General features: G+C 39.6%; 1 protein-coding gene across 1 annotated transcript in view; it reads left to right on the top strand.

The window, feature by feature from the left end:
* TJP1 (tight junction protein 1) overlaps positions 1 to 22551 on the top strand; it is a 355098-nt gene extending 332547 nt beyond the window's left edge. Inside the window, 3 exon segments of the mRNA XM_033920501.1 lie at positions 8080 to 8297; positions 12205 to 12288; positions 20984 to 22551. Coding sequence (XP_033776392.1) covers positions 8080 to 8297; positions 12205 to 12288; positions 20984 to 21078 — 397 coding nt within the window. The 3' untranslated portion in view covers positions 21079 to 22551.
* The last annotated feature ends 1848 nt before the right edge of the window (positions 22552 to 24399 follow it).

The raw sequence follows: 24399 nt of genomic DNA, 5'->3' as shown, positions 1-24399 counted from the left end.
CATCTACTCAACTTCCCTGGGCCATAAAGCCTTTTGACTTCACATTGGCCATTTTTCCTTCCATGTCCAGGAGGGTGCTGAGTGGTTTTAAGATATGTACTCTATGTAACTGTAAAAATACAAAAGCAAATAGATCTGGATGTGTGACATACCCTGATAGATTTTCAGAGTATTTTGTTTGCGAGGAACTCGCTAAACTAAAGGTGAATAAAGCAATGGTGCCAGATGGTGTACATCTGAAGGTACTGAGGAAACTTAGGGAAGTTCTGCTGGCTGACTTTTTCAAAGCTTCTCTAGAGTCAGGAGTGGTATTGGAGGACTGGAGAAAGGCAGATGTAATCCCTTTCCACAAAAGTGGAAGTAAGGAAGAAATAAGTAACTACATGCTGTTAAGTCTGACTTCTATGATAAGTAAATTAATGGAAATGCTTTTAAAACAGAAGGGAATTTCTAAGTACCTATATTATTTATTTTATTTATTGTATCTTTTAATGCATTCATTTTTGTAAACCGCTTAGAAACCTCACGGTTATTAGCGGTATATAAGAATTAAATTAAATTAAAATTAAATTAATAGTGCAGTTTTTGGAATCCAGTGGATTACAGGACTGAGGCAACATGGATCCACTAGAGGCAGGTCTTGTCAGACAAGTCTGATCAATTTCTTTGATTGGGTGACCAGAGAATTGAATAGAGGGAGAGTGCTAGATGTGGAGCTAGATGTAAAGCAGCTACATGGTCCTCAATATACACCTTAACTACTCATTACTGCTTGAAACAGAATTCCAGATGAGACTGTTGATTCGGACAAAATTTATTCAGTGCTTGACCGCCAACTTCCTGCCAGCCCCTTTTTTCCCTTTATAATAATAATTATAATAATAATTTATTATTATAATAATAATATTATAATTATTATTATAATTTATTTTTATATACCGCAATACCACAAACAGTTCAGAGTGGTTTACAATACAGCCACGAGTTTACAAGTTTATTCACTATTTGATATACCAACCATCGACAAGTATCTGGTCGGTTTACAATGCCAAAATTTAGGTTAAAAATAAAAAGCAAAAGGGGACAATATGTAAATAACATAGTTATTAGACAAGACAGACAAAAGGAACTGGGGTAGGGGTAAAATTCAAAATGACATCAAACTTTAAATTAAATTTAAAATGGGAGGTATGGAGGGGGAAGGGAATGAAAAAAAGGGATGGGAAATTGCTTCTTAAAAGCGGTTCTCGTTCATCGTTAATGTAACCAGGGAAGGGATCTTATCTTGTGTTTTGATAAGCATCCTGAAATAGGAAGGTTTTGAGTTTGATTTTAAATTTGTCGAGGGATTCTTCAAGGCGAGGTGTGATAGCAGAGCATTCTAGGGTTCATAGACAAAACCGCAGAAGACAGAGGTGCGCGCCGACAACTGAGCGCAGCGCGGAGGTGCACGCCGAAGAAAATGACAGTTTTTAGGGGCTCCGACGGGGGGTTTTGTTGGGGAGCCCCCCAATTTACTTAATACAGATCGCGGCGGTGTTGTGGGTGGTTTGGAGGGTTGTAACCCCCCTCATTATACTGTAAACTTAACTTTTTCCCTGTTTTTAGGGAAAAAGTGAAGTTTTCAGTAAAATGTGGGGGGTTATAACCCCCAAACCCCCCACAACGCGGCGTGATTTGTATAAAGTAAAGTGGGGGGTTCCCCCACACACACCCCCGTCGGAGCCCCTAAAAACAGTTATTTTCTTCGGCGCGCACCTCCACGCTGTGCTCAGTTGTCGGCGCGCACCTTTGTCTTCCGCGGTTTTGACCTGACACCGCATTCTAGAAAACAGGGGCTGTAGCGGAAAAAATGATATTTCAAGTATTGAAAAGTTCCTTGATTGGGGAAACAGTCAGCAGATTCTGATTGGTGGATCTCAGGGCCCGTGAGGATGTGTAAGGGATGAGATATTTGTCTAAGAAGGCTGGGGAGTGAGTGACTTTAATTTTGAAGGTGAGTAGGAGTATCTTGTATGTTCAGTGGGAAACTGGTAACCAATGAGCTTCACGGAATAGCGGACTAACGTGGTCATATTATTTTGCTTTGTGACTAAGTTTGATGGCGGTGTTTTGGATCAGTTATTACAGAAAGCATTCAAGCTCGCATTCATACAGGAGACATGATCCTGGCAGCTAGAGAGTCCCATTTCTGAGAATATTATGCCTGCTTGTCCTTAGAGAAAAATGAAGTTACTTACCTGTAGCAACTGTTCTCAAAGGACAGTAGGCATATATTCACACAACCGCCCACCTCACCTAATTGTTTCTTTTTCTGTACTATTGGTACCCGTGCCAACATCAGGCAGGAAGGCACCTGCATGTTTGCGATAGGGGTACGGCCTCAAAGATTTTAAGAAACTGTTCACTTGGCAGTGTTTGCATTGGGCTCTCTTGGATGAGAATATATGCCTGCTGTCCTCTCAGAACACCTGATACACCTGCGTTTTTTGAGAGTCTTGCTGTACAAAGATTTGACCAATTTATATTAGCAAAGATATGCACGTTGATAATGCTCTGCTTTTAAAACTTCTAACTGATTAGATAAATTCACAGCAGTGATATACTACAAAGTGTTGCTACCACTCAGTGTGCTCAGTAAGTTCTGTTTACCCCTGTAAGCAAATATGAATTGGCTGTCTTAACAGGACTTTTCATGTGTTTCAAATACTTGATCTCCGTCACTAAAATAAAATTAGAAATAAGATCATCATATATACTTATGTATAGATCATAAAAATTTATGACCATTTCCCATGCTGGTTCCAGTATCCCCCCTTTCCCATCCCCTGGGGTCCAGCATCTCAGTTCCCAGGCTCTCCCCCAGTTCTGCAGGCAATAGCCATCAGCATATTCCCCCTCTTCCCTTCCTTATACGGCCACTTGCATTCATACCTCTTCCCAGAACTTCAAATCGGTTTCTGCACACACCCTTTTTTCCATAAGTTTGTGCTTAGAATTGGTGTCACATGGCACCCTTTGCCCAACAGGAAATGTATCACTGTAACTTTCATAATGAATTTTTTTTCAGTCAGAGGTCAGAAACAAGCAGTGCATCTGAGTGCGGGCCTGCAGAGGAAGGTCCCGCACCAAAAAGAGGTATAGATGAAAGTAGCCATATTGAGGAGGGGGTTAAGACCAGGGGAGACCATGGGAGATGACTTCATTCCAAGGGGGATGGGGGGAGCGAGGTAAGTCGCTAGCATGTAACCTATAAGAGAGACAGATAGGGTAAAATTTAGGATATGACTTATGGGAGAGTATATTCCAATACTCTTTCCTTCCACTCCTTTCATTGAGAAATTGTTCCCTTCCTGTACCATCATAAAGGAAATGGAGGAGCAGCATAATGGTTAGAGCAGCAGGGTGAGAACCAGAGAAGGCAGCTTCAAATCTCACTGCCACTCTTTATGATCTTGAACAAGTCGCGTTTAATCCTCATTGCCTCGGGTAAAAACTTAGATTGTAAGCTATCTGGGAACATGAATATGTAGCTTGCCTTAAACTACTGAGAAGAGGGTATGAGCTAAATCTAAATTATCCCAGTTTTTCTTATATTACTCTTTTATTCTATGTTATAAAATTATTTCCTAAACAAGTTTCTCTTGTAAATTTATATGCTTTGAGGTATCAGTCTCTTTCATATCTGTACACACACTTTGCATTTCTGTGAATTTCTTAAAGAACTGGAGAGAGAGCTTGAGTGGTTTTTGTAATAGCACTTGGGATGCAAAGTATAAGGCAAAACCAGGGTAAGCAAATATTTAGAATTCTAGTGCAAAAGGCATGAGTCTTGAACCAATGGGTTATTCACCTCTAATCGCAAGTTGTGTAGAAGGCATCTACAGTTTTCAGCTCTGCCTTCTATATAACTGAGCTGTGCTTTAGCTCCTCAGTTTCTCCTCCTACACACAAGTTGAAGGTGTCTTTCTGATCTGCTCTGACTTTGGTTTGTTATTTTGGGTTTTTTTAGCCTGATTTTGAGGCTTCTCAATGCGGCAGAGGTTGCCAGCTTTCCTGGGGCAGCTCTGCCTGGGAGAAGACATACTCTTTTGGTCAAAAGTTTGTAGCTGAGAAAGAAACCCTTTTACAGGGCCCCTACCTAGTCAGCCTGCTTTAATAATTTTGGTGGCTCGCGGATTGATCCCCTGGTAGCAAGGCTCACTCCTGGTTGTTATTGGAGCTTGAGCACAATCTTTGTGGCTCCGCATCAGTCCTGAGGACTTTATCAGGTGTCGCTGCATTCCCCCCCTTCCACTCCCTGATGAACGCATGAGGAGCTGTGGGGGTCTAGGGTCTCAGACTGTAACATAGTCTGACTGGCAGCCTGAAGAAACAAGTATTTGAAACTATTTTTAAATTCTTGACTGAGGCAGTAGTCTTCTCCATCTTCTAGCTGCTGTTTCAGCTGAAGCAGACACAGCACCAACAGAACTGTGAGAACTGTCCATTATAGTCTATGGGAGACATGGTGGGGAGGTTGAGGCTTGGCTTTGGATCCCGTACTTTCAAAAACCTTTCTCCTGAATTTTTTAAACGTTTATTTAACTTTCCCAGGCCAAAATAGTGCTGCTTGGATTTTTCAGTCTGATTGTAAAAGCCTCTATCTGCCTCAAAAATACCTCGATTTTGATTAAAATCATTAGAGATGGACTCCTCAGGCTGTTTTATCCCTGGTTCATGCCAGATTTGTGCTAGCTGGCTGGCTGAGGAGAGTCCATGATCCAAGTGCTGTGGAGCATGTGAGGGGATGGGATCACTGGGCTTAGCCCCCTCTAGGCTCATTTTCTGGGGCAAAAATTCCTCCTGGAACCCTTGGATAGCGATTCTGCATCTTTGATGTAGTACAAATGCACAGATGCCTCTGTGCCCACAAGGAGTCAGGGGAGTCCTTGCAGGTGCCTTAGAGCATACAGTTAGACTTATGTTAGATGCCAAAAATCCATATATACTTAAATTTGTACAGTCTGGTTTTCCCTCTTGAAGGTTCATCTGCAGGAACCAGAAGTCCAGTTGGAGAAAGACTAGGATGACTGGGAATCAGAATCAATGCCTTTACTCCCTCAAAATGAATCTTCAGTTTTGGAGGATTCAGGGTTTCAAGCAGGGCCCATCAGTCAGAAGGTCCTGGACAGGTGGAGCACCCAAAGATGTGTAACCTTTTTAGGCTGGTGATATTGCTGGAAGTCATCACAGAATCCTTGTGGACATGGAATCTTAGACCTCCGCTGCTCAGTGTTCTGTCATGAGCAGCTCTAAGCCTCAGACTAAGTTTTTTTTTTTTCCCTTCACATCCAGATATTACAGCAATACTTACAGAGCATTGGGAATCTCTGGAGGGTCACTTGCGCAATGCCAGGACCATAGCAAAGTTGTATCTGCTGACTCCAGATTGCCAAGAGTGTTTTTTCCCACCTATAGTGGATTTGTTAGTAGCACAGGATACCAAACATACTTTCTCTGTTTTGAGAAGGTGGAGTGATTTCCTTTGCCACTTGCGCCTACCATACTATATTGCGTCAGGCTCCATCATCAGAGAAGCATGCCTACTTCCAGTTGCTAATTTTGAGGATGGATTATGTAGCAGATGATCTCTATAATGTGCTTAGAATCTTGAGCAAGGTCTCTGCTTATTTTATCTCTGCTCATAGAAAGCTTTGGATTAGGCAAGGGGCAGGAGATTCTACTTCCAAGGCTACTTGGAGTAGGCTCCCTTTCAAGGGTCATGTGCTCTTTGGCAAAGAGTTAGATTATCTTATGGCCAGTGTGGCTGATTATCGCCCTCAGTCTTTGCTAAACAGTAGGCCATACATCCTTGGGGGAAAAGGTTGTGGTTCTTTTCAGGATTCTCAACAGTTTTGTCAGTTCTCAGTGGGGTCCTCTGCTCAGAGATTGCTTCAAAGATCTCAACAGAGGTTTTGAGGCTCCAGGAGAGCTCATCCCTCATGTTCATGCTACACAGCAGCCTCCAAGAAGTCCCAATGCTGCCAGGTCAGTTGCTGAACTCCTGTGGATAGGAGGAAAGTTGTTGGCTTACTGGGAGGCCCAAGTGAGGATTTTCTCAGACCACTGGGTACTGGATGGGAATGGGACAATTCAGCATGGCCAGTTCAGCATGGCCCTTTCAGAGCAGTCCTTTCAGCATGGGACAGTTCATCACAGCCCTTTCAGCATGGGCTGTTTCATCTATTAATATTGACACCCTCTTTAAATCAACTTTTTACCTTGGAAGTATTCCCTCTGGACAACTTGGTTCCAGTATAAAGGGAAACCTTATGGTGCACCTGATTGATCTGTGAAAATAACCTCCTTCAAACCTTGAAGTTACCAGATGATGCAGAGGCAGGAGAAGAAGACCGCAGGTAGGTGAAAGGAAAGAAGCACCAGTGGGGGGGGGGAGGGGACTATGCCCTCTCTCTCAAACTTTGAGGTCACCAGATGGTGCAGAGACAGAAGAAAACCACAGGTGGGTGAAAAGAAAGGAAAGAAGCACCAATGTATGTGTGTGAGGGGGTCAAGCTATGCCCCCCCCCCCCTTTTCATATCTTGAAGTCACCAGGTGATGCAAAAGTGGGAGAAGACGACCACAGGTGAGTAAAGGGAAAGGAAAGAAGCATCAATCATCCTAGCCCCTACTGGACAACATTTGAGAGGGCTACAAGCAGGAATTGTCATTCTCTGCTGGATTTATTTATGGAATCTGGCCGGACGACCAGAGAAAGCAATTGGGGTCTGAGCAATGGTAGAAAGGCTCATGAATACTCAAGTCATAGAACCAACTGAAGAATCAGGCTTAGAAAGCTGCTCTAAAACATTTGGCATGCCCAAGCAAGCCTCAGATGACTGGAGACCAATCCTGGATCCTGATGTCTGTCAATATGGTACTGAAAGTGTCTCAATTTCGAATGGAGACCATTTGTTTGGTCATAGCCTCGGTGGCACTGGAGGAATTTCTAGCCTCTCTGGAGTTGATGGAAGCTTTTGTGCTTATTCCCATAGTGGTTGTCAATTGCTTTGGTATGAACTGAGGAGCTACAGCACAGACCATTGATACAGGAGGCGGAGCTGAAAAATATAGATGCCTTCTGCACAACTCATGATTAGAGGTGAATAGCCCACTGGTTCAAGACTCGTATGCCTTTCTGCTAGAGAGATTATCAATGTAAGAACCTAATCTTTTCTTCTTTTTTTTTAATTTAATATTTATTGAATTTTTTCAATATAATCAAGCATACAACTTGTACAGAAAGGAAATTCAGCAAGAAATTAATACAAATGAAAACTTATATAAAAGAATATCAAATATAAGCATAAATTTCTACTCAAGTCCTCAATCAGATCCAAGAAGGGTAATAGGCGAATCAAGAACCTAATCTTTTCTTATCATCCCTATTCCAGTGCACATGCACCAATGCTTGGGGACAATCCTTTTGCTAGGTATACAATGGAGATAGTGTTGCATTGCATGGGGAAGCAGTAGGGAGCACACTATCACTCAGGATGGAGCACGCTTTTGAGGTTTCTATTTTGACCAAAGTTAAGATCATTTTGGCTAGAATAGCCATTTTGCCTGTGGACCACATTTTAGACATGCAGTTTGAGAGGTATAGGTTACCATCTTTGGCAGGGAGCCATTGTGAGATTACATTCTTAACCCTCCCCTCTCATCATGCATCACTACTGGCTGGCAGCAGAAGACTCATTTATCTGATTCCATCTGTTGCCTGAGATTAAATCTCACAGCCTTTATGGTGAGATTTTGTCTTCATGCAGCAGACGACGACGACAACATACTAAATGTGCCTCTTGCTGCCTATGTTTATGGATTCACAGTCCAAGTGGTATTGAGTGTGGGTAAACTATGGCAGTCTGGGAAGATGGGGAAGGTAGAGAATTATGGAAAGGAGGGAGATGAAGAAAAGAGCCTGGGAGGGACAAGGGTGGCTGAAGAACTGAGAGAAGGAAGGAACTAGGGAGCTGAGGCATGGCCTCAGATATTGTTGAAGTATTTATTAATAAAGTGTTCCTTTAATATTTTAGCCCTTCTGCTTTGGAAGATGGCGATGATGATGATGGTCACACTGTGGTAGCCACAGCAAGAGGAGTTTTTAACAGCAATGGTGGTGTTTTAAGCTCTATTGAGACTGGAGTTAGTATCATTATCCCACAAGGAGCTATCCCTGATGGAATAGAACAAGAAATCTACTTCAAGGTCTGCAGAGATAACAGCATCCTCCCACCCTTAGATAAAGAGAAAGGTAAAAACTATTACTGCTATCACATTTATTATTGTATTTGCCATTCTTTAGTAGTTCATGTTTCATATTTAAATTATAATTATTGGGAGGTACAGGTATTTCATTGATATTAGTGTAATAAGTAAATATGGATTTTTTTAGTATTTTATTTTTACAACTGTATAGGTCTCCAGAAGTAGATCTTAGAAGATTCATCAGTGGATCACATTGTTTGTCATCCATCAATTTTTAAGCAACTGTAGAAGAACTGCTTTTACTGTACCTGAATGTAACTAGCTGTGAGCTTGACTAAATCCAATATTTTACCCAAAGTTTCAATTTCTAAAAAGTCCAACTGTAGAAGAACTGCTTTTACTGTACCTGAATGTAACTAGCTGTGAGCTTGACTAAATCCAATATTTTACCCAAAGTTTCAATTTCTAAAAAGTCTCTCTATATCTTTATTGAAATATGATCTCAAAATCCGAACACAATATTCTACCTATGCAGTCTTGCTAACATGTACAGGGTCAGGATTTCTCTTTTATATATTTTTTTATGTTGCTTCCCCCTGTGCAGCCTAGTATCCCTATTGCTTTGGTTATCACATAGTGTCCGACATCAAATCTACCTAAACTATCAACCTGCTATCTTTTTATTGGTCTATACTTATTCATTGTTCTTTCTTCCACCTCTACCCCCTAGGTCCTATACTAGAACTTGGGTTTTTGCACCCTAAATGCATTATTCTTTGAGGGGGTAGGGTGCCAAACATTCAAACAGTCTTTCAGATATTTTGGATAGCATCTTATTTTTTTTGCTTTCTTTTGCTATCTTTTGCTAGTCTATTTTGATGCCAATCTTCATGTCATCAAAAAGATAAATTATTTTCTCCTTCTAATCATAAACATTTTGAACAACTTCAGGATGAGCCACTTGTAGAATAAACAAGTGTTTTGAGGGGATTTATTTGTAGCATTCATTCTTTAATTGAAATCCTCAATGCTTTTCCATGTCGAGTGTCATCTTGGCTTGGCATTACGTTCAGCATTGAGTAGGACTGTAGTAAGATTTATGGTAATACTAAACAGTTACATAAACAACTGTCTTAGATTTCTAGGGAAGACTATAATATCCCATCCAGGTTCAGCTATCTTTGCCTACTTATACAACACAGAGACCCAGGCTATGTGAAATACTTTATTAGAAATATAAAAATATAATTCATAAGCCAGCAGTAAATAATAAACTAATTATTGTTCACAAAATATCCGAATACATATATGAAACTCAGTACATAGTTATCCTTGCTAGGTAAATGAGCAAGACTAATTCTTACACACACTAAACAATTCCTTATAATAACTCCTGATTAGCAGCAACTAAAAATATAGCTTATCACCCTGAGTAACTTTACATCTCCTTATCGAACCACAATAGAATTCTTTTATCTAACCCCAGCTGATAAGATAGATAAGTTCCTTATTCTCACCATCTGATTCGGTCAGGTGAAAGGGAAGATGTCTTCTACTCAGCACTGAAGATAAGAAATCTCTTGGTACAGGAACAAGAGTCCGTTAGTCACTGGAACAGCTGTAAATTAGGTTAGCAGCCAAGGTTTCCTTTATCTGATGGAATCCAGATGTATAAAAGTCCGGTTTTTCTCTCTCAAGCAGAGTCACAAGAGGTTCTTATGTAACTTTCCAGGTCTTAATTATTATAGAAGAAGTGCAGAGAACATCTATGATAAGATGCAAGTTCCCTCACATCTTAACACAGACTAAATTAATTACTAGGCACATTCCACTTGATTCATCAGATGACCTCTCCGGACCAATCCAAAAACATCACTTAGATGAATAGCCTTTCTGTATAGAGTCTCGCTCAGGCCGTGAAACAGAGGCGCCTTCGTTAGATAAGAGCAGCACATGAGCCATGACTCCCCCAAGATTCACACAAGGTCTAGCCATTTTCATTTCATAGTGCCATCTCTTACAGATATCTGTATTCCATACTGCTGGCTTTTTAGAAGATGTTGATTAAGATGTCGTCTTACACTCAGGAAATGTTTCAACCCCTTTTAGCAGACTTTCCTTTTATTTTGGTGGGGAAATTTTGTAGTCAGTTTGCTTTTGCTTCTTTAGATTTTCTTCTCAGTTGGAATTGGCTTCTAGGTAATGGAATTATGAGTACACTTCTCCCTCTGTATTCACGGTTTCAGCATTCGCGGTTTCGATTATTCACGGTTTTTAGCTTGCTGGTTCCTCCCCCCAAATTACATCAGCTTGCATAGAAAAATCGCTGATTCCTAGCACTTTCTTCACCGTGTTTTACCTCTTCTTGAGGAACAGGCCAGGTCTTCCACCATGTTATGCGCGGTTTCACCACATTCATGATGGTTTTTAATAGAAAACAGCGAATAATATATGAAAAAGTTATTTGCAGTTTTTCTGTATTTGCGGTTCTGTTAATCTCCTATCACAGCGAATACGGAGGCAGAAGTATTAAACCATCTCCCTTTACACCTAAACAGTTATTGCTGCAGTACTTTAGAAGGAGCCACAGCCAAGGTGCTTGGTAGGTTTGAGTCAAGGTTGCAAGTAGTTCTTGTGCAATAGCTGAGTTGTCAGATGTCCTGACTTCAGAGTCTTTTTGGAAATTCTTACAATTTTTTAGCTAAGATTTTTATTTGTTTTGTTTTGATCCAGAGCAGCTAAAACATCCCTTGATGCTAAAATTTTCAAGAGAGTGCTATAGTGTCATCATGTTTCGAGTTTATTTATATTTGATATACTGCCTAAATGGTTTATAAATTGGTATAATAGTTTATTTATATTCTGATTTTATTCAAAGTGAATTACAGCATTACATGTATAAAAACAATTCAGGTTTGACATAATTCAAGCATCAAAAATGTTAGAGCGCATATTTCATCTGACGAAAGAGTTGTTATTATAATCTATAATAAGGCGATTTGAGACAGGAACCCCAATTGAAAGGCAGAAGAAAAAGTGATATGAGAGGAGAAGGCACAGATAAGATTCAGAGGTGTCCAGGAGCCAGGAAGGGGACTGCTATTGGAAAACGTGGCGTAGTGGTTAGAGCAACAGCGTCAGCACCCTGAGGTTGTGGGTTCAAACCCTGCACTGATCCTTGTGACTCTGGGCAAGTCACTTAATCCTCCATTTCCCCAGGTACATTAGATTGTGAGTCCACTGGGACAGATAGATAGGGAAAATGCTTGAAGTGCCTGTATGAAAACCACTTTGAGTGTGATTGTAAAACTACAAAAAGACAGTATACAAATCCCAATCCCTTTCCATTTCATTAGTCGGAAGCATCACGGAAAATGAAAGTTTTGAGTCCAGTCTTGAATTTGTCTGTTTTTCTAAATGTAAGTGGTGAGGAAGAGCATTCCAAAGAGTAAGATTGATGAAGCTGATAATTTAGGACCTAACAGATGGGACAAAACAATGATATGATATGGTCCATGGCTATAGCCTTTGCAGTTTTTTATTTTCTTACCTCCCCTGTTTAAAAAAATAATGAGATATTTAGATTGTGTTCTAAATATTTCTCTGCTTTAATTCTCCTCTCACTGTAGACTTAATAGAGAGAGCATTATAGATGCCTGTGATTTTATTTTTTTTCCTTCGGATATCTGTATATATTTTGTATAATGCTTCAAATTCTGTCAGTATTAGAGTGCCTGTACTATGTGATTAAAACTGAGAGAGCTTGGGTTTGGTTTTTTTTAAAAAATAAAAGTATTATACAAAGCAGAACCCTGGATATTAATTTATACAAGTGTTTGAGGAAAGAATTCATCACATTTGGAAAAAAATCAAAATTGCAATTGCACAATACAAAAATTTGGCACTATTTAACAATAACATTTTATTCATAAACATTTTCTTCTTCCTTGTAGGTGAAACCCTGCTGAGCCCTTTAGTAATGTGTGGACCTCACGGATTAAAATTCCTGAAGCCTGTGGAGCTGCGCTTACCACACTGTGCGTCTATGACTCCTGATGGTTGGTCTTTTGCTCTAAAATCATCCGACTCCTCGTCGGGTATGCTGTCCTTCATCTGTCCTTTTTGGGGCTTTTGGTGCTATTATAATTTGAGTTGAAATTGCATTCCTTGCATGTTGTAAATGACAAATCGCTGCATTTTCATGTTATTCTTCATCTTGCTTTTAAATGTTTTTTTCATGCATGCATTGCTAGTATAGTTATGATACAGTAGGTTGATTGACAAAACTGCGAGATTGATGTTGACCATTTTCCCTTACATATGAATAATTATATGGCTACAATGTAGCAAAGCATTTGTACACATTTTAAAATTACTGTTAAAATACATTATATCCAAAAATAATTACTGTATTGTGAATTATTTCATCAGATATTTCTCATCTGATGATGAATATACACAAATCAGACTATTTTGAATAGTCACTGAATGAATCTAATAAAATTATGCAGTTAGAAATGTTAATGCATGCTATGAAAATGCATTTAATTTTTTTTCCGTGGGAGTCTAGTTTTGTTTTGTGGACATTTGTGTTCTTTGACTGTATGAATCATTAGATTATCAAGATTTATTTATTTAGATTTGTACGTTTTGACAATAACAAGCACTGTGACACAACAAATCAATAAATATGCAAACTTCAGTTATACCTCTGTGTTTCAGGTTAATTAGGCGTAATATAGGAGAAGGTTGCCAGTTGGGCCCATCCATCTCGTAACAAAACAATATGCAGAACAGAAGTCATGTTATGGACTAGCCTAGTGATTCAGAGAACATGGGTTCAATTCCTAGATTAGGTTGTCATCTATCCTGGCCAGCAGGGGTTAGGGATGTTGCAAGGGGAGTGTTCATGGAGGTCATAGTCCCAATCGTCATGCAGTGGCAAAACCTAATAGCTGAATTTAGGTTCCATGATTGCAGAGTTAAAGAAAGGAGCATAAATATCGGTACCCTACTGAGAACTGCTACAGCTGCTACTGAGCTGAATTAGTTGGGAAGAGAGGTATATAATTTAGGACAAAAATTCCTAGACAGTTGCAGTGAAGGCTTGATCCCAGGTCCCCATTGTGCGAGTTTGGTACAGGCAGGATAAGCCACATAATGCCAAAACATGTAAAGAATCAGAAATCAAAGGAAGACCCACAGTGTTAGTTCTTGAAAGGTAGGCTGGTACAATAGTCAAACATGGATATTGAGAGGGAGAGAAAGAGGTGTCAAGTTGCGGCATGGTAGCAGTATTCGCTGGCAGTCCTCAAGGGCTTCAAACAGGTTTAGTTTTGAAAATATTCTTAATGAATATACATTAAAGAGATTTGCTTGTATACTGTCTTATGGAATTTTAGTAAGGATGACCTTGAACCATGACCTGTTGGCGGCCCTCACGGACTGGAAGCGAAAACACTTATGTATGGAAGATATTTTCCCATCTTACTGATCAAATTGCAGAAAATGTTAATAGTGTTGCACTAATGGGAAAGAGAAATACTTCAGTCACAGAGATACTTTGTGCTCAGAAAGCTGCATCAAAAATGGGCAAAGCAAATGTATTCTGCTGTTAAGTTCTCCGAGGACAAGCTTATATAATATTCTCATGTGGGTGGCAGCATCCACGGATCCCGGTACGGGCATTACCAAGTGTATTGTCACTTTAAATTTTTTTAGATAGTGCCTATATTGCACTATCTAAAAATATTGCACTATCACAAATATGTCAGCTTGCAGGACCAGCAGTTCTTCATTTCCTGTGGAGCTGAGAAGCTGTATCTTCAGTTTTCTCTTCAGCACATCTAATTTTTTTTTTTTTTTTGCCTTCCTGTTTTTCTTTTTCATAGCTTTCTTCATAATTTTTTTTCATAATTCTTTTTTTTTAATAGTATTCCATATTTAGTCCAACTATGGTTTATTTGTGAACTTTTCAATTTTTTGGCCTTCAGGCCCCCTCAAGCTCTCTTTTTCAGGATGCTTTTAACTTGAGCTCCCCAGGCAATTGAGCCCTTTGATTTAGAATTGGCCGCTTTCCCCTCCATACCAAAATTGGTACCAAGAGAGTTTAAGAAATGCTCTTGATGTAAGCAGACCATCTCAGGCTCTGATCCATATAATTGGTGTGTCCGGTGTCTGACATTGAGACATTAACTGTGCCCTCTAGCTCTGTATGTAAAAGAGGTCACTCAAAGCCTGGAAAACTTCAGTTCAAAAAACATTTTGGTACTGTCTGCATCAACATCGAGCATGGCAGGGGACTCAGAACCTGACACTTGGCATCCTATGACCTTGGCATTGACACTGCATCCAAAGCATTGAGCCCTTAGGCATGCCACTGCATCCTCCCAAGTGTCGACTTCAATACATAGTACGTAAATGTCTGTGCAAAAATGACCATTCTCCTTCCATCCAATGATATCTCCTCATAGACATGCCTTCACATTGAGGTCACCCATGCGCCACCAACTGGTACAGCAGACTGCTTCCATGCTGATATCTCTCCCAATACTAGCACAGACTCTCCAGTAGGAGATCTGGTCTATGCTCAGACAAGTTTACGGGGCTACTGCACAGTCAGTAAAGGCTCCAATCCTGCCTCAGCCCATCCCAGAGATACATTGGTGCAATGATCGAGGACGAGGTCATGTTCCCCTGCTCGGTGTCGAGCAACAGAGTCAACACGGACCTATTCAATACATGCATTATCTTTGATGGAGAAACATCGCCTTGTACCTCAACTCAGTTGATACTCCTCTCGATGCATGCTTCCTAGTAGAGTGTACTTTGAGGAGTCTGGCTTGGATATCGCCAACCATTCAGATGGGGAATTGCCAGAATACTCAGCAGAAAAGTCCTATGGAATACTTGTTCATCCTTCCCTTCCTCCTCAAAAATTTGCATCTGTGCCAGAAAGTTTCTTTTTCTGGCTTTATAAAGCAGATGGGACAGGCTTTGTCCATCAAAATGGGAACAGAGGAGGATTTTAAAGCACCACCAAATTTAATGCATTAAGGTACCCTTGCACAAAGTCATGAAAGGTACTTTATTTAAAAACTGGTAGTCCAGGTAATTCCTAGAGAGACACAATTTACAGAATTCAAATGTGTCCAAGATTGACAGAATTCAACTTCAACACCATTCTGCTTCTCCAGGCAAAGAAGCTACAACATTGGATTATTTGGCACACACATCTTCCAGTTATCTATGCTCCTCAATGGAATTATGTACTACCAATTTTATATGTCCATTTACTTGAAGTCTTCACTAAAACAATTGTCAGATTTTGAGGAATTTCTCCCCTCAGACAATTCAAAACAATTTCAACAATTGTCTAAGTACTTGTTCACAAATAGAAAGTTCATGTCTAGAGCAGCTTTCAATGCCTTTGATGTGTTTTCCTGAACGTCTGAAGTAGCAATTGCAATGTGCCATTTGGCCTGGCTTCGAGTTTCTGATATGGAAATTTCAATCCAAGAACGTCTTTCCAATGTACTTTGTAAGGGAGAAGACCTATTTGGAGAAAAAAATTGAGGAAGCCGCAGATAAGATTAAAAAGTACACAGATACTATGACAACTTTATCTAAACCACAAACCTCTCAATCTTCTCCATCATCCAGAAAATATTCTACCTCATCCAAATGTTCATATTACTATAATGTGAAATGCCACTACAATCAACTTCTTTTTTTTCGCTGCAATCAACTTCTTCCTCATTTTCTAGGCATAGGTATGCAGCTCAACAACATCGTACAAGGCAACAGATACCACAAAAATCTTAATCCAAATAATCATCCTTTTGACTCCTTTCTGGAAAGCATTGCCAGTATTTCCCAGACTCTTCTTCACAATCTTCCCATCAGAGGCAGATTAATCTATTTTCACCAACTTTAGACTTTTATCACAACAGATCAGTGGGTGCTTTGAATTGTTGCTACACCGTATGCTTGCTCAGAAAACCTCCAAACAGCCTTTTCAAACCCTCAAAAAGACCTTTCATCAAGAACTCCTGGCTGTTCTCCAGCTAAATGCAATAAAACCTGTTCCCCTGCAGGAGGAGAGGCCTGGGATTCTACTCTTAAGTATTTCCTAATACTGAAAATAAAACTGGAGGCCTCCAACCTATTTTGGACCTCCAGGGCCTCAACAAATACTTGCTGAAGGAAAAGTTCTGCATGGTCTCTCTGGGAACTCTTCTACCTCTCCTGGAAAAAGACGATTAGCTCTGATCACAAGGAGGCCTACATTCATATTTCCATTCTACCTGCTTATAGACAGTACCTTCAGTTTCAAGTTGAATCTAAACACTTGCACTTGCCTAGCTTCGGCTTCTTCGTCTTCACAAAATATCTAGTGGTAGTGGCGGATGGGGGTTTCACATATTTCCCTACTTAGACGACTGGATGATCAAAGCTTCATCATCGCAAGTAGCTTAGCTTGCCACAACCTCAGCAGTTCATCTCCAGGAGCTTCTTGGGTTTGCTGTCAGCTACCAAAAGTCACATCTACACCTATCTTGGAATCTGGAATTCATACGAACTCTTATATACTAAAGGTTGAGCTTTTCTACCAAAGCAGAGTCAACAATCTGGTTCACCTGTGTCAAATGGTTTCAACCCTTCCACGTATCACGGCATGTCAGATGCTATGGCTTCTTGATCACATGGCATCCATGGTACACATCACCTCGTTTTGCATGTCTTCACCTCAGAATACAAAAAAGAAAAAAACAAAATATAATATTTCATTTAAAAAACCAATAAAAAAATATAGAAATTCAATACAAAACAAAAACCATAAAATATGCTTTCTCATTAAAACCATCATTAAATAGTGTTCAAATGTATTAAATTGTGTGTGCTCAGTTTAAAACCATCAAAACACAGCATTAAAGCTCATTAATGATGTTACAACCAGACATCATCGCACTCACCTGCCTGCCTTAAATTGCATAATCAGCTTATAAGATCTTATTGTATATGAAATTTATACTTAGCTTAAAAGGCAGTGTTGCGTGTTAAGCTTCCAATTCAGGTGTAAGAGTATGTTAGAAAAGGTCTATAATGCTGGTTAATCTTCAAAAATGATGTTGTCCCAACTGCTTCTCAATCCAAAAGTGCTCCAATAAACTTAAAATATCAGTGAAACTTCTCATACAAACTAACAAAAACTTCCATTTCCTCTACACTGATTGTGTTTCATACATCTTTCTTCATCAGGAGGTAAAAAGAGGACTAAGTTAACCTCAGAGCTCCAACTAGAAGGGTCTGAAATCTGTTGTTGTAATGCAGGATGCCCTATACCTGGAGCCCCTCCCCTCGTCCTGTCATTTTTTTTCTTCAACTGCTCCTGTTCTGTCGCAGCTCTCCCCTCTATCTTCTTGGTACCATTAGGGGAGGGAAGCTCAGCACTGCCAATGCTGCAAGAGAAGAAAAAAATGGCAATTGCAGCAGGACACAAAAGGAAGCCTATCCAGAGGGGTGATACTCCCTCTCCACCAACGGCAACTTTAGGGGCACGTCCCTCACAGAAAGACACTGGGACGCTGCTGTTAACAGTGGATGTTTCTGGGAATGCTCCCGGGGGCTCAGTTTCAGTCTTATGGTCCTCTCCCAGCTCCATGCTGAAAGATTTGGCTGCAACTTTAAAAACCACGTCAAAATTGGAATGGAGGGGGGGCCTTAAACAACTTGAACGAATCGGAGCCAAGATGCACTGGGGAGGGGAGGGCCCATTTATACAATGCAGCAGCTGGAAGGAAGGTGTTCATGTCCCTCTGGGTCATCAAATTTGAGGTAAGGGGGAGGAGGGGTCACTACTAAGTGGGGGAAGTGGTCGGGTTGGGGCAGGTAGTTTAATGCAGCAGGACAGAGTGGGCATCTCTTCTGTTGCGAGGGGGAGGGGGGGCAGTCAGGTTTCAGCAGGGTTTAATGCAGCAGGAGAGAGTGGGCATCTCTCCTGCTGCAGGGGGGTCACGGATGGGATTTTAGGGACAAGGTGTTGTGATGTAGCAGAGAGAATGGGCATCTCTCCAGCTGCATCACAACACAGGGCTTTCTAGCAGTCTCTGACAATGACTGGCACCCCTGGACCAGTCGTTTTTTTTTGTTACCAAAAGCTGACACTGCTTTTTGAAAATGGCTCGGCATTTTTTAAGAATCCACCGGAGGGCTCATTTCAATGTTGCATGTCAGTGTTAGAGACTGCTAGAAGCCTCGCTAAAGACGGAGATAATCTCTTTTGATAATCCGCCGCTAAACTGCGTACAGGCTAAACCACCGGAAAACAGTTTGGCGATGGCGTTAAACTTTTGAGAATCTTGCCCTATGTGTTTCTAGATGATATCTTTAAAGGTAGAGCTCTCTGTATAATTACATGAGGATGCTGTGTGTAGAGCCCTACTCGGTGGGTAGTGCAGAGTTGGAGGCCTTTATTTGCAACATTGTACAGTCTATTGGCCAGTAGCCTTAGCCTTGTTGTCTTTGGTATTAATCCTTGCAATGCAATACTTACTTGAGAAAATGAACTTTTGACCATAGTTTATTTAGTTAGTGTTGTACATTAATATGGAAATTAACTGTCGTTCATGCTTTCTTTTTTTAATGTCTGATTTAGTCTATTCTCCCCCAACTCCCGTTGTATCTCATTGAAGCAGGTTGAATAAATATTAACGTTCTAGAAATGGACTGACATGCAGTTGATTGGTGGAGAAGGATTTAGTTTGCTTTCTGCCCTGATATTGCAGCTTAAAACATGCAATGTAGTAAAATAGTAAATTGCAGCAGGTAAAAACTAGCATGGTCTGTCCAGTCTGCCCAATAAAGCAGTTAAGTTTGTAACTGGTGCTTTCGGTAGGTGGTCATTTAACTTTTGCTTTGGGTAGAAACTCTCTACAGTTATATTTCATACTCATACTGTTTAAGATTCCTCTGTGTTTATCCCATGCATTTTTTAATTCCATCATTGTTTTTTGTCTCCTCCACTGTGAGGGCATTCCGGTCATCTACCACCTTTTTGTGAAAAAATACTTCCTGGTGTTGCTGTTAATTTTACCTACTTGACACTTATTTCATGTCCTAGTTCTACAGTTTTCCCTTCTTTGGAAAATATTTATTAATATCTTTTCAAATAGTTAAACCTTTATATCACAGCTCCCCATCCCTTTTCTCCTCTAGGTTTTATATTCTGACTTTTCCTCTAAACTACTGATATCATCTTGAACTCTGCTTATTCTGAAAAAAGATGCTAAAGTTCATATATATTATAGTGAACTGGATAATGTAATCCACACCTTATATCTGCTTATTTACCAAACCCAACTTTTTCAAACACACAGTTCTGGTTTTGCAGTATCTGTGACCCTCTGGTATAGAGAGTCACTGGGTTCTTTTCCAGTCTGAGGCCCAGATGCACTAAAGCCAGCGTTTGTCGCCATGGTATAAGGAAATGGACATCCTTCCTTCCAATTTTCTTTCCTTGGGGGGTGGGGAGCAGTGTCTGCATGGCAGGAGGAAGTGGGCATTTCTCCTCCGTTTTTGCTGTCGCAAGGGGGGGGGGGTCAGTTTGCAGTGCCTGTTCCAGTTCATTGGGGAGGGCTGTCACCAGCGTAGGGGTGCTTTTTTTTTTATGGGGCAGATATTGTGCATATGTAACATGCACATCATCTGTGTCCATTAAAAAAAAGATTTCCTGCCCCCAAACAGTTGAGTTGCAAAACTGATGCATAAAGGGACACAGTATGGGAGCAGAAGAAGCACAAATGTACAAAATAAAACAAATATTTAAAATTTAAACAATTTAAATATTTTATTTTGTAATTTTGAGCTTCTTCTGCTCCCATACTGTGTTCCTTTAAGCACCGGTTTTGTAGCTTTGGAGGAAATATTTTGTTTGTATTGGAGTGATTTCTGCCAGTTGAGTGGCAAGAGGCTTTCCCCTGGCTCTCAGCTGTTCGGACTTCTCCTACTGGCTCTGTACATGTGTGAGAGTTGCTCTCACAGCCATCATTCGGATGGGAGAGTCAGTGATTACAACAAACTTCCGCGGGAATTATTTTGCATGCAAACTTTTTAGTGCATCAATAGTTCTTTTTGAATCTGCCAAAAAATCGGATCGGAGCAGACCTGCATGGTCTTACCGAGTCTTTTACTGCATCTAGGCCTGAGTGGGTAACTTAAGTTTTTTCCGTAGTTTAATAGGATAAGTGACATTCCAGATCTGTGAAGTAAAGTTGAAATTTTGCTGGAAGTTGCAGCAGGATGTCATACTTAAGCTGAGTTGGTTTTTTTGTTTGTAGTATTTGGGGGCGATGGAGAGGTGCTGTGTTTCTAAAAGGACATTTTAGTGGTAAGAATTAAAAAGCAGAAGGAAATGTAGTGTTCAGTATTTGTAGAAAAATATTTTGTGTATCAAACTTGGCTGTGAGGTGGTTTATGACTAAAACATAATGAAATGACATAAATGACATATCAGGTAACTAACATGATCATATATTCAATCCTGTTCATATGACTATCTTCTGTCAAAAGTGAGACAGGTAACATGTTTTACTGTCTTCACTTTTTTGTTGTTTGTATTTGAAAGAAATACACGTCTGACTGATTAGGTGTTTCTATTGAAATATCTTGTCACGATACAATTAATACTAAAATTACATTTGTAACTCAGAACTCTGGTTTTTCTCCCTGCAGGTGACCCTAAGCACTGGCAGCACAAATCTCTACCTGGGGATCCAAACTATCTGGTTGGAGCAAATTGTGTCTCAGTCCTGATTGACCATTTTTAATCCTCAGACTTACTGAGTCAATAATGTGAAAATGGGTTGGACTTTACCTGTTAAACAGAACCATTTATCAAGTATTACGTGTTCTTTAAGTTATAATGGGACTCATAATTAAGCATTTTGCTTGAACTTACCATTGTGAGCAAGTAGACTTTTGAACCATGGTCAGAATATATGCCACAAACTGGGAAAGTGGGGTGGAATTTTGTTTTCCTTTTCTAAATAATGGCAATTCATTTAAGTTCCCCTTTTCATAAGGGACCAGCAGCATATACACAATAGGAAAACCTAGAGGTTAAATAAACAAACATGATCTATAACCCTAAGTGGAGCAGACATTCTGTGGCACATTTGTGAGTAAACATATGCAAGTTTATCATTTTTATTTTTAAAAAATTACATTTTTTAAAATGGCTTTTCACATGTTGAAAATGATACATCTGAGGTACATGTCGCAAATGAAACAACTGGGCAAAGAATGATCGGAACTACTAACAAAAAATTAGACTTTTTCCTAGAAAGTTGTTATGAGCGCAGATCCTATTATGTGAAAATGCTGTGGTGGTTTGGTTTCATTCTGTTGCAAGCCACCAATCCTTTGGTAAGGAAAGCAAGTGTGATAAGTTGATGGTTCAGTAACCTCTGTGGATTTGTAAATTAACTACACTACTCCAGATATATTAACCAGCAGGGATGCCTTACCCTCATGTTTTAATAGTCTTAGTACTCGGAGTTCTCTGTGCAACTACATTTTTTACAGCTTTTGTGTTAATCTAGATGATAAATCATGAGGCAGACTGAGAAACTTGAGTCTGTGAACTTATTGACTGAGGGGAGGGGGGGAGAGAGAGAAAATGTTTGTTTTATTAACTAGAAGAGAAGCAGAGGAAAATGATGCTATGTTTCCTGCTATGCATTGAAAATTTCTAGAATGTTACAAGAATGCCTGTATATAAAGCGTGCATACCACTTTTGTTCTTGGTTTGTAAATTAACTTTTTTAAGCTTACCTTTTGTATAAAAACAAAAGCAGTTTCTTAAGGATATCTTTGTATTCTCATATACCTTTTGAGCCTTGAACTTTATAACATCAGCAATAAAGCAGCATTTCTACAATACATAAAAGTACCTGCACAAAAGTTTATCTTTTTAAGTGCTGCATTATTCAGAATTCTCTAGTTTGATTAGAATCTTGAAAAGTATCCCTACTGTAATTTGTGATAAGATACTGTATTATGTGCCCTAAAACGTATTTTTTTACTAATAGTTTATTATGGCACAATGGCACTATTTCTTTTTAGAAGAAATATCACTGTATTCTGTTAATCAGTTCTTGGCTATTCACATGTGACTGATTATTTTTCCTTTGCAGTTATTAAAAAAAAAAATTACACATTTCTAAATATACAGAATAAAGCTGTTTTTAAAATGGAGTCCAGTATTTTTCTGTTTAATAAAATATTTTGACTGTACTAAAGTGGATGTCAACCTTTTTGAAACTTATTTACTGCTTTGTATAGAATTCCTTTAACCATTTTTCATTCTCTGTTAGAATTTTATTCTGTAATTCATTTCCATTGTTTAGGAGAAGTTTGTCATCTTGTATGACTGCTGAATATGCTGCAGATTAAAAAAAAAAAAGTCAGTAGGAAATGATAGGCATACAAACCTGTCTCATGCATATTCATTAGGGACTTTCTGACAACCCGACTTGGTGGTCCCCAGGACAAATGTGAGAACCACTGCTTTAAACTATGTCCACATTTGTCCAGTTTTTCCTCTAAGTATTTCTTTTTCAAATGTGCTGCTTTTAATACAGATATTACAAATGATTGTGTAACTTACTTGCACAGCATAGTGAGGCTTCTGGTTTTATATCTAGTGTTGAAATAATAAATGTGTTAGTGTATTTGGGTTAATAGTGAAAGGTTTTTGTAAAGTTATTACAACTGTTATATCATCAGGGTAGTTTGTGTCTTTTATTTAATTTGTTTTCTAGCCCACCCTCCCCAAAGAGCTCAGGAAAGGTTACAGGTTAACATACATAATGTACAATTAATAGGTTACAATTTGCCGTAGCTACAGTACAAGTTTTTCTCCTAACTTGCCACATACTAGGGATCTAATACCAATATGCATAATATAGCTTACAGGTTAAATTTGGCATTCCTAATTCTCCTTTTGGTTGTATTTAGATTATTATATGCAATCTTATATCTTGCCGAATCCTACAAATCAGAGTTCTAGGCGGGTTTTGTGGATAGACGTGTCAAAGGTGAGAGTGCTAGATGTGAACGAACCCCCAGATTCTATATACCGTGACTAAAGTTGCACGTGCATTGCCGGTTTGTGCACAACTTAGGACTCCTTTTACAAAGGTGTGTTAGGGCCTTAACGCACAGAATAGTGCGCTAGCCGCTACCACCTCCTTTTAAGCAGGCGGTAATTTTTCGGCTAGCAAACACTAATCTTATGCGTTTGCTAAAAACGCTAGCGCACCTTAGTTAACAAACCAATCTGTGCCAATAATTACCAGTTAACGAGCAATTATTGGCACTAATTAGAATTTATGCACACAACTTTCTAAGCATTATTCTATAAAGTGGTGCTTGTAAATTCTATTACATGGATCTCAAAAGGGAGGTGGCTGGGAAAGAACATGGGCATTCCTAAAAGTTAGGCTCACTGTTATAGAATACGCTTGATCCACATATAAATTAGGCACAGTCATTTGTTAGGTTTACTTGTTGTAAATGGCCACACCTAAATTTTGGTCATAGGGACAGGTTCTACGCACATTCTATAAACCACGCCTAACTTCAGAAGCAGTTTACAGAATAGTGATAGCGTGGATTTTTTTTTCAGCATAAATAGAATTTAGAATTTACCCCTAAATGCATGAATTGCAAATGAAGCAGATGACAAAAACTATCCTGAATAAGAAAAGATCATTTAAGAGGTTATGCTATGGAGTAGGCAGTTTGTTTGTTTGTTTACCATATTTATTTACTGGGGTTTTTTTATCAATGCAGATCATAAAGCACAAACATAATTAAAATGAAAGAAAATACAAGTACCGTATTTGCCGGCGTATAGGACGACTGGGCGTATAAGACGACCCCCCAACTTTTAGTTAAAAAATAGAGTTTTGTGTTATACTCGCCGTATAAGACGACCCCTTCTTCCTTCTCCACCCCTTTGTATTCCCCCATGTGCTTTCAGCGTTCTTCTCCCTCCTCTGTCTTCAAGTGCTTTCAGAGTCCTTCCCCCCCCCTCCTGTCTTCACCATGGCATTTCAGCGTCCTTCTCCCCCCCCCTCCTTCTC

This window comes from Geotrypetes seraphini, chromosome 14, assembly GCF_902459505.1.
Source record: "Geotrypetes seraphini chromosome 14, aGeoSer1.1, whole genome shotgun sequence".
NCBI lineage: Eukaryota > Metazoa > Chordata > Amphibia > Gymnophiona > Dermophiidae > Geotrypetes > Geotrypetes seraphini.
This window is presented reverse-complemented; position numbering and strand designations above follow the sequence as displayed.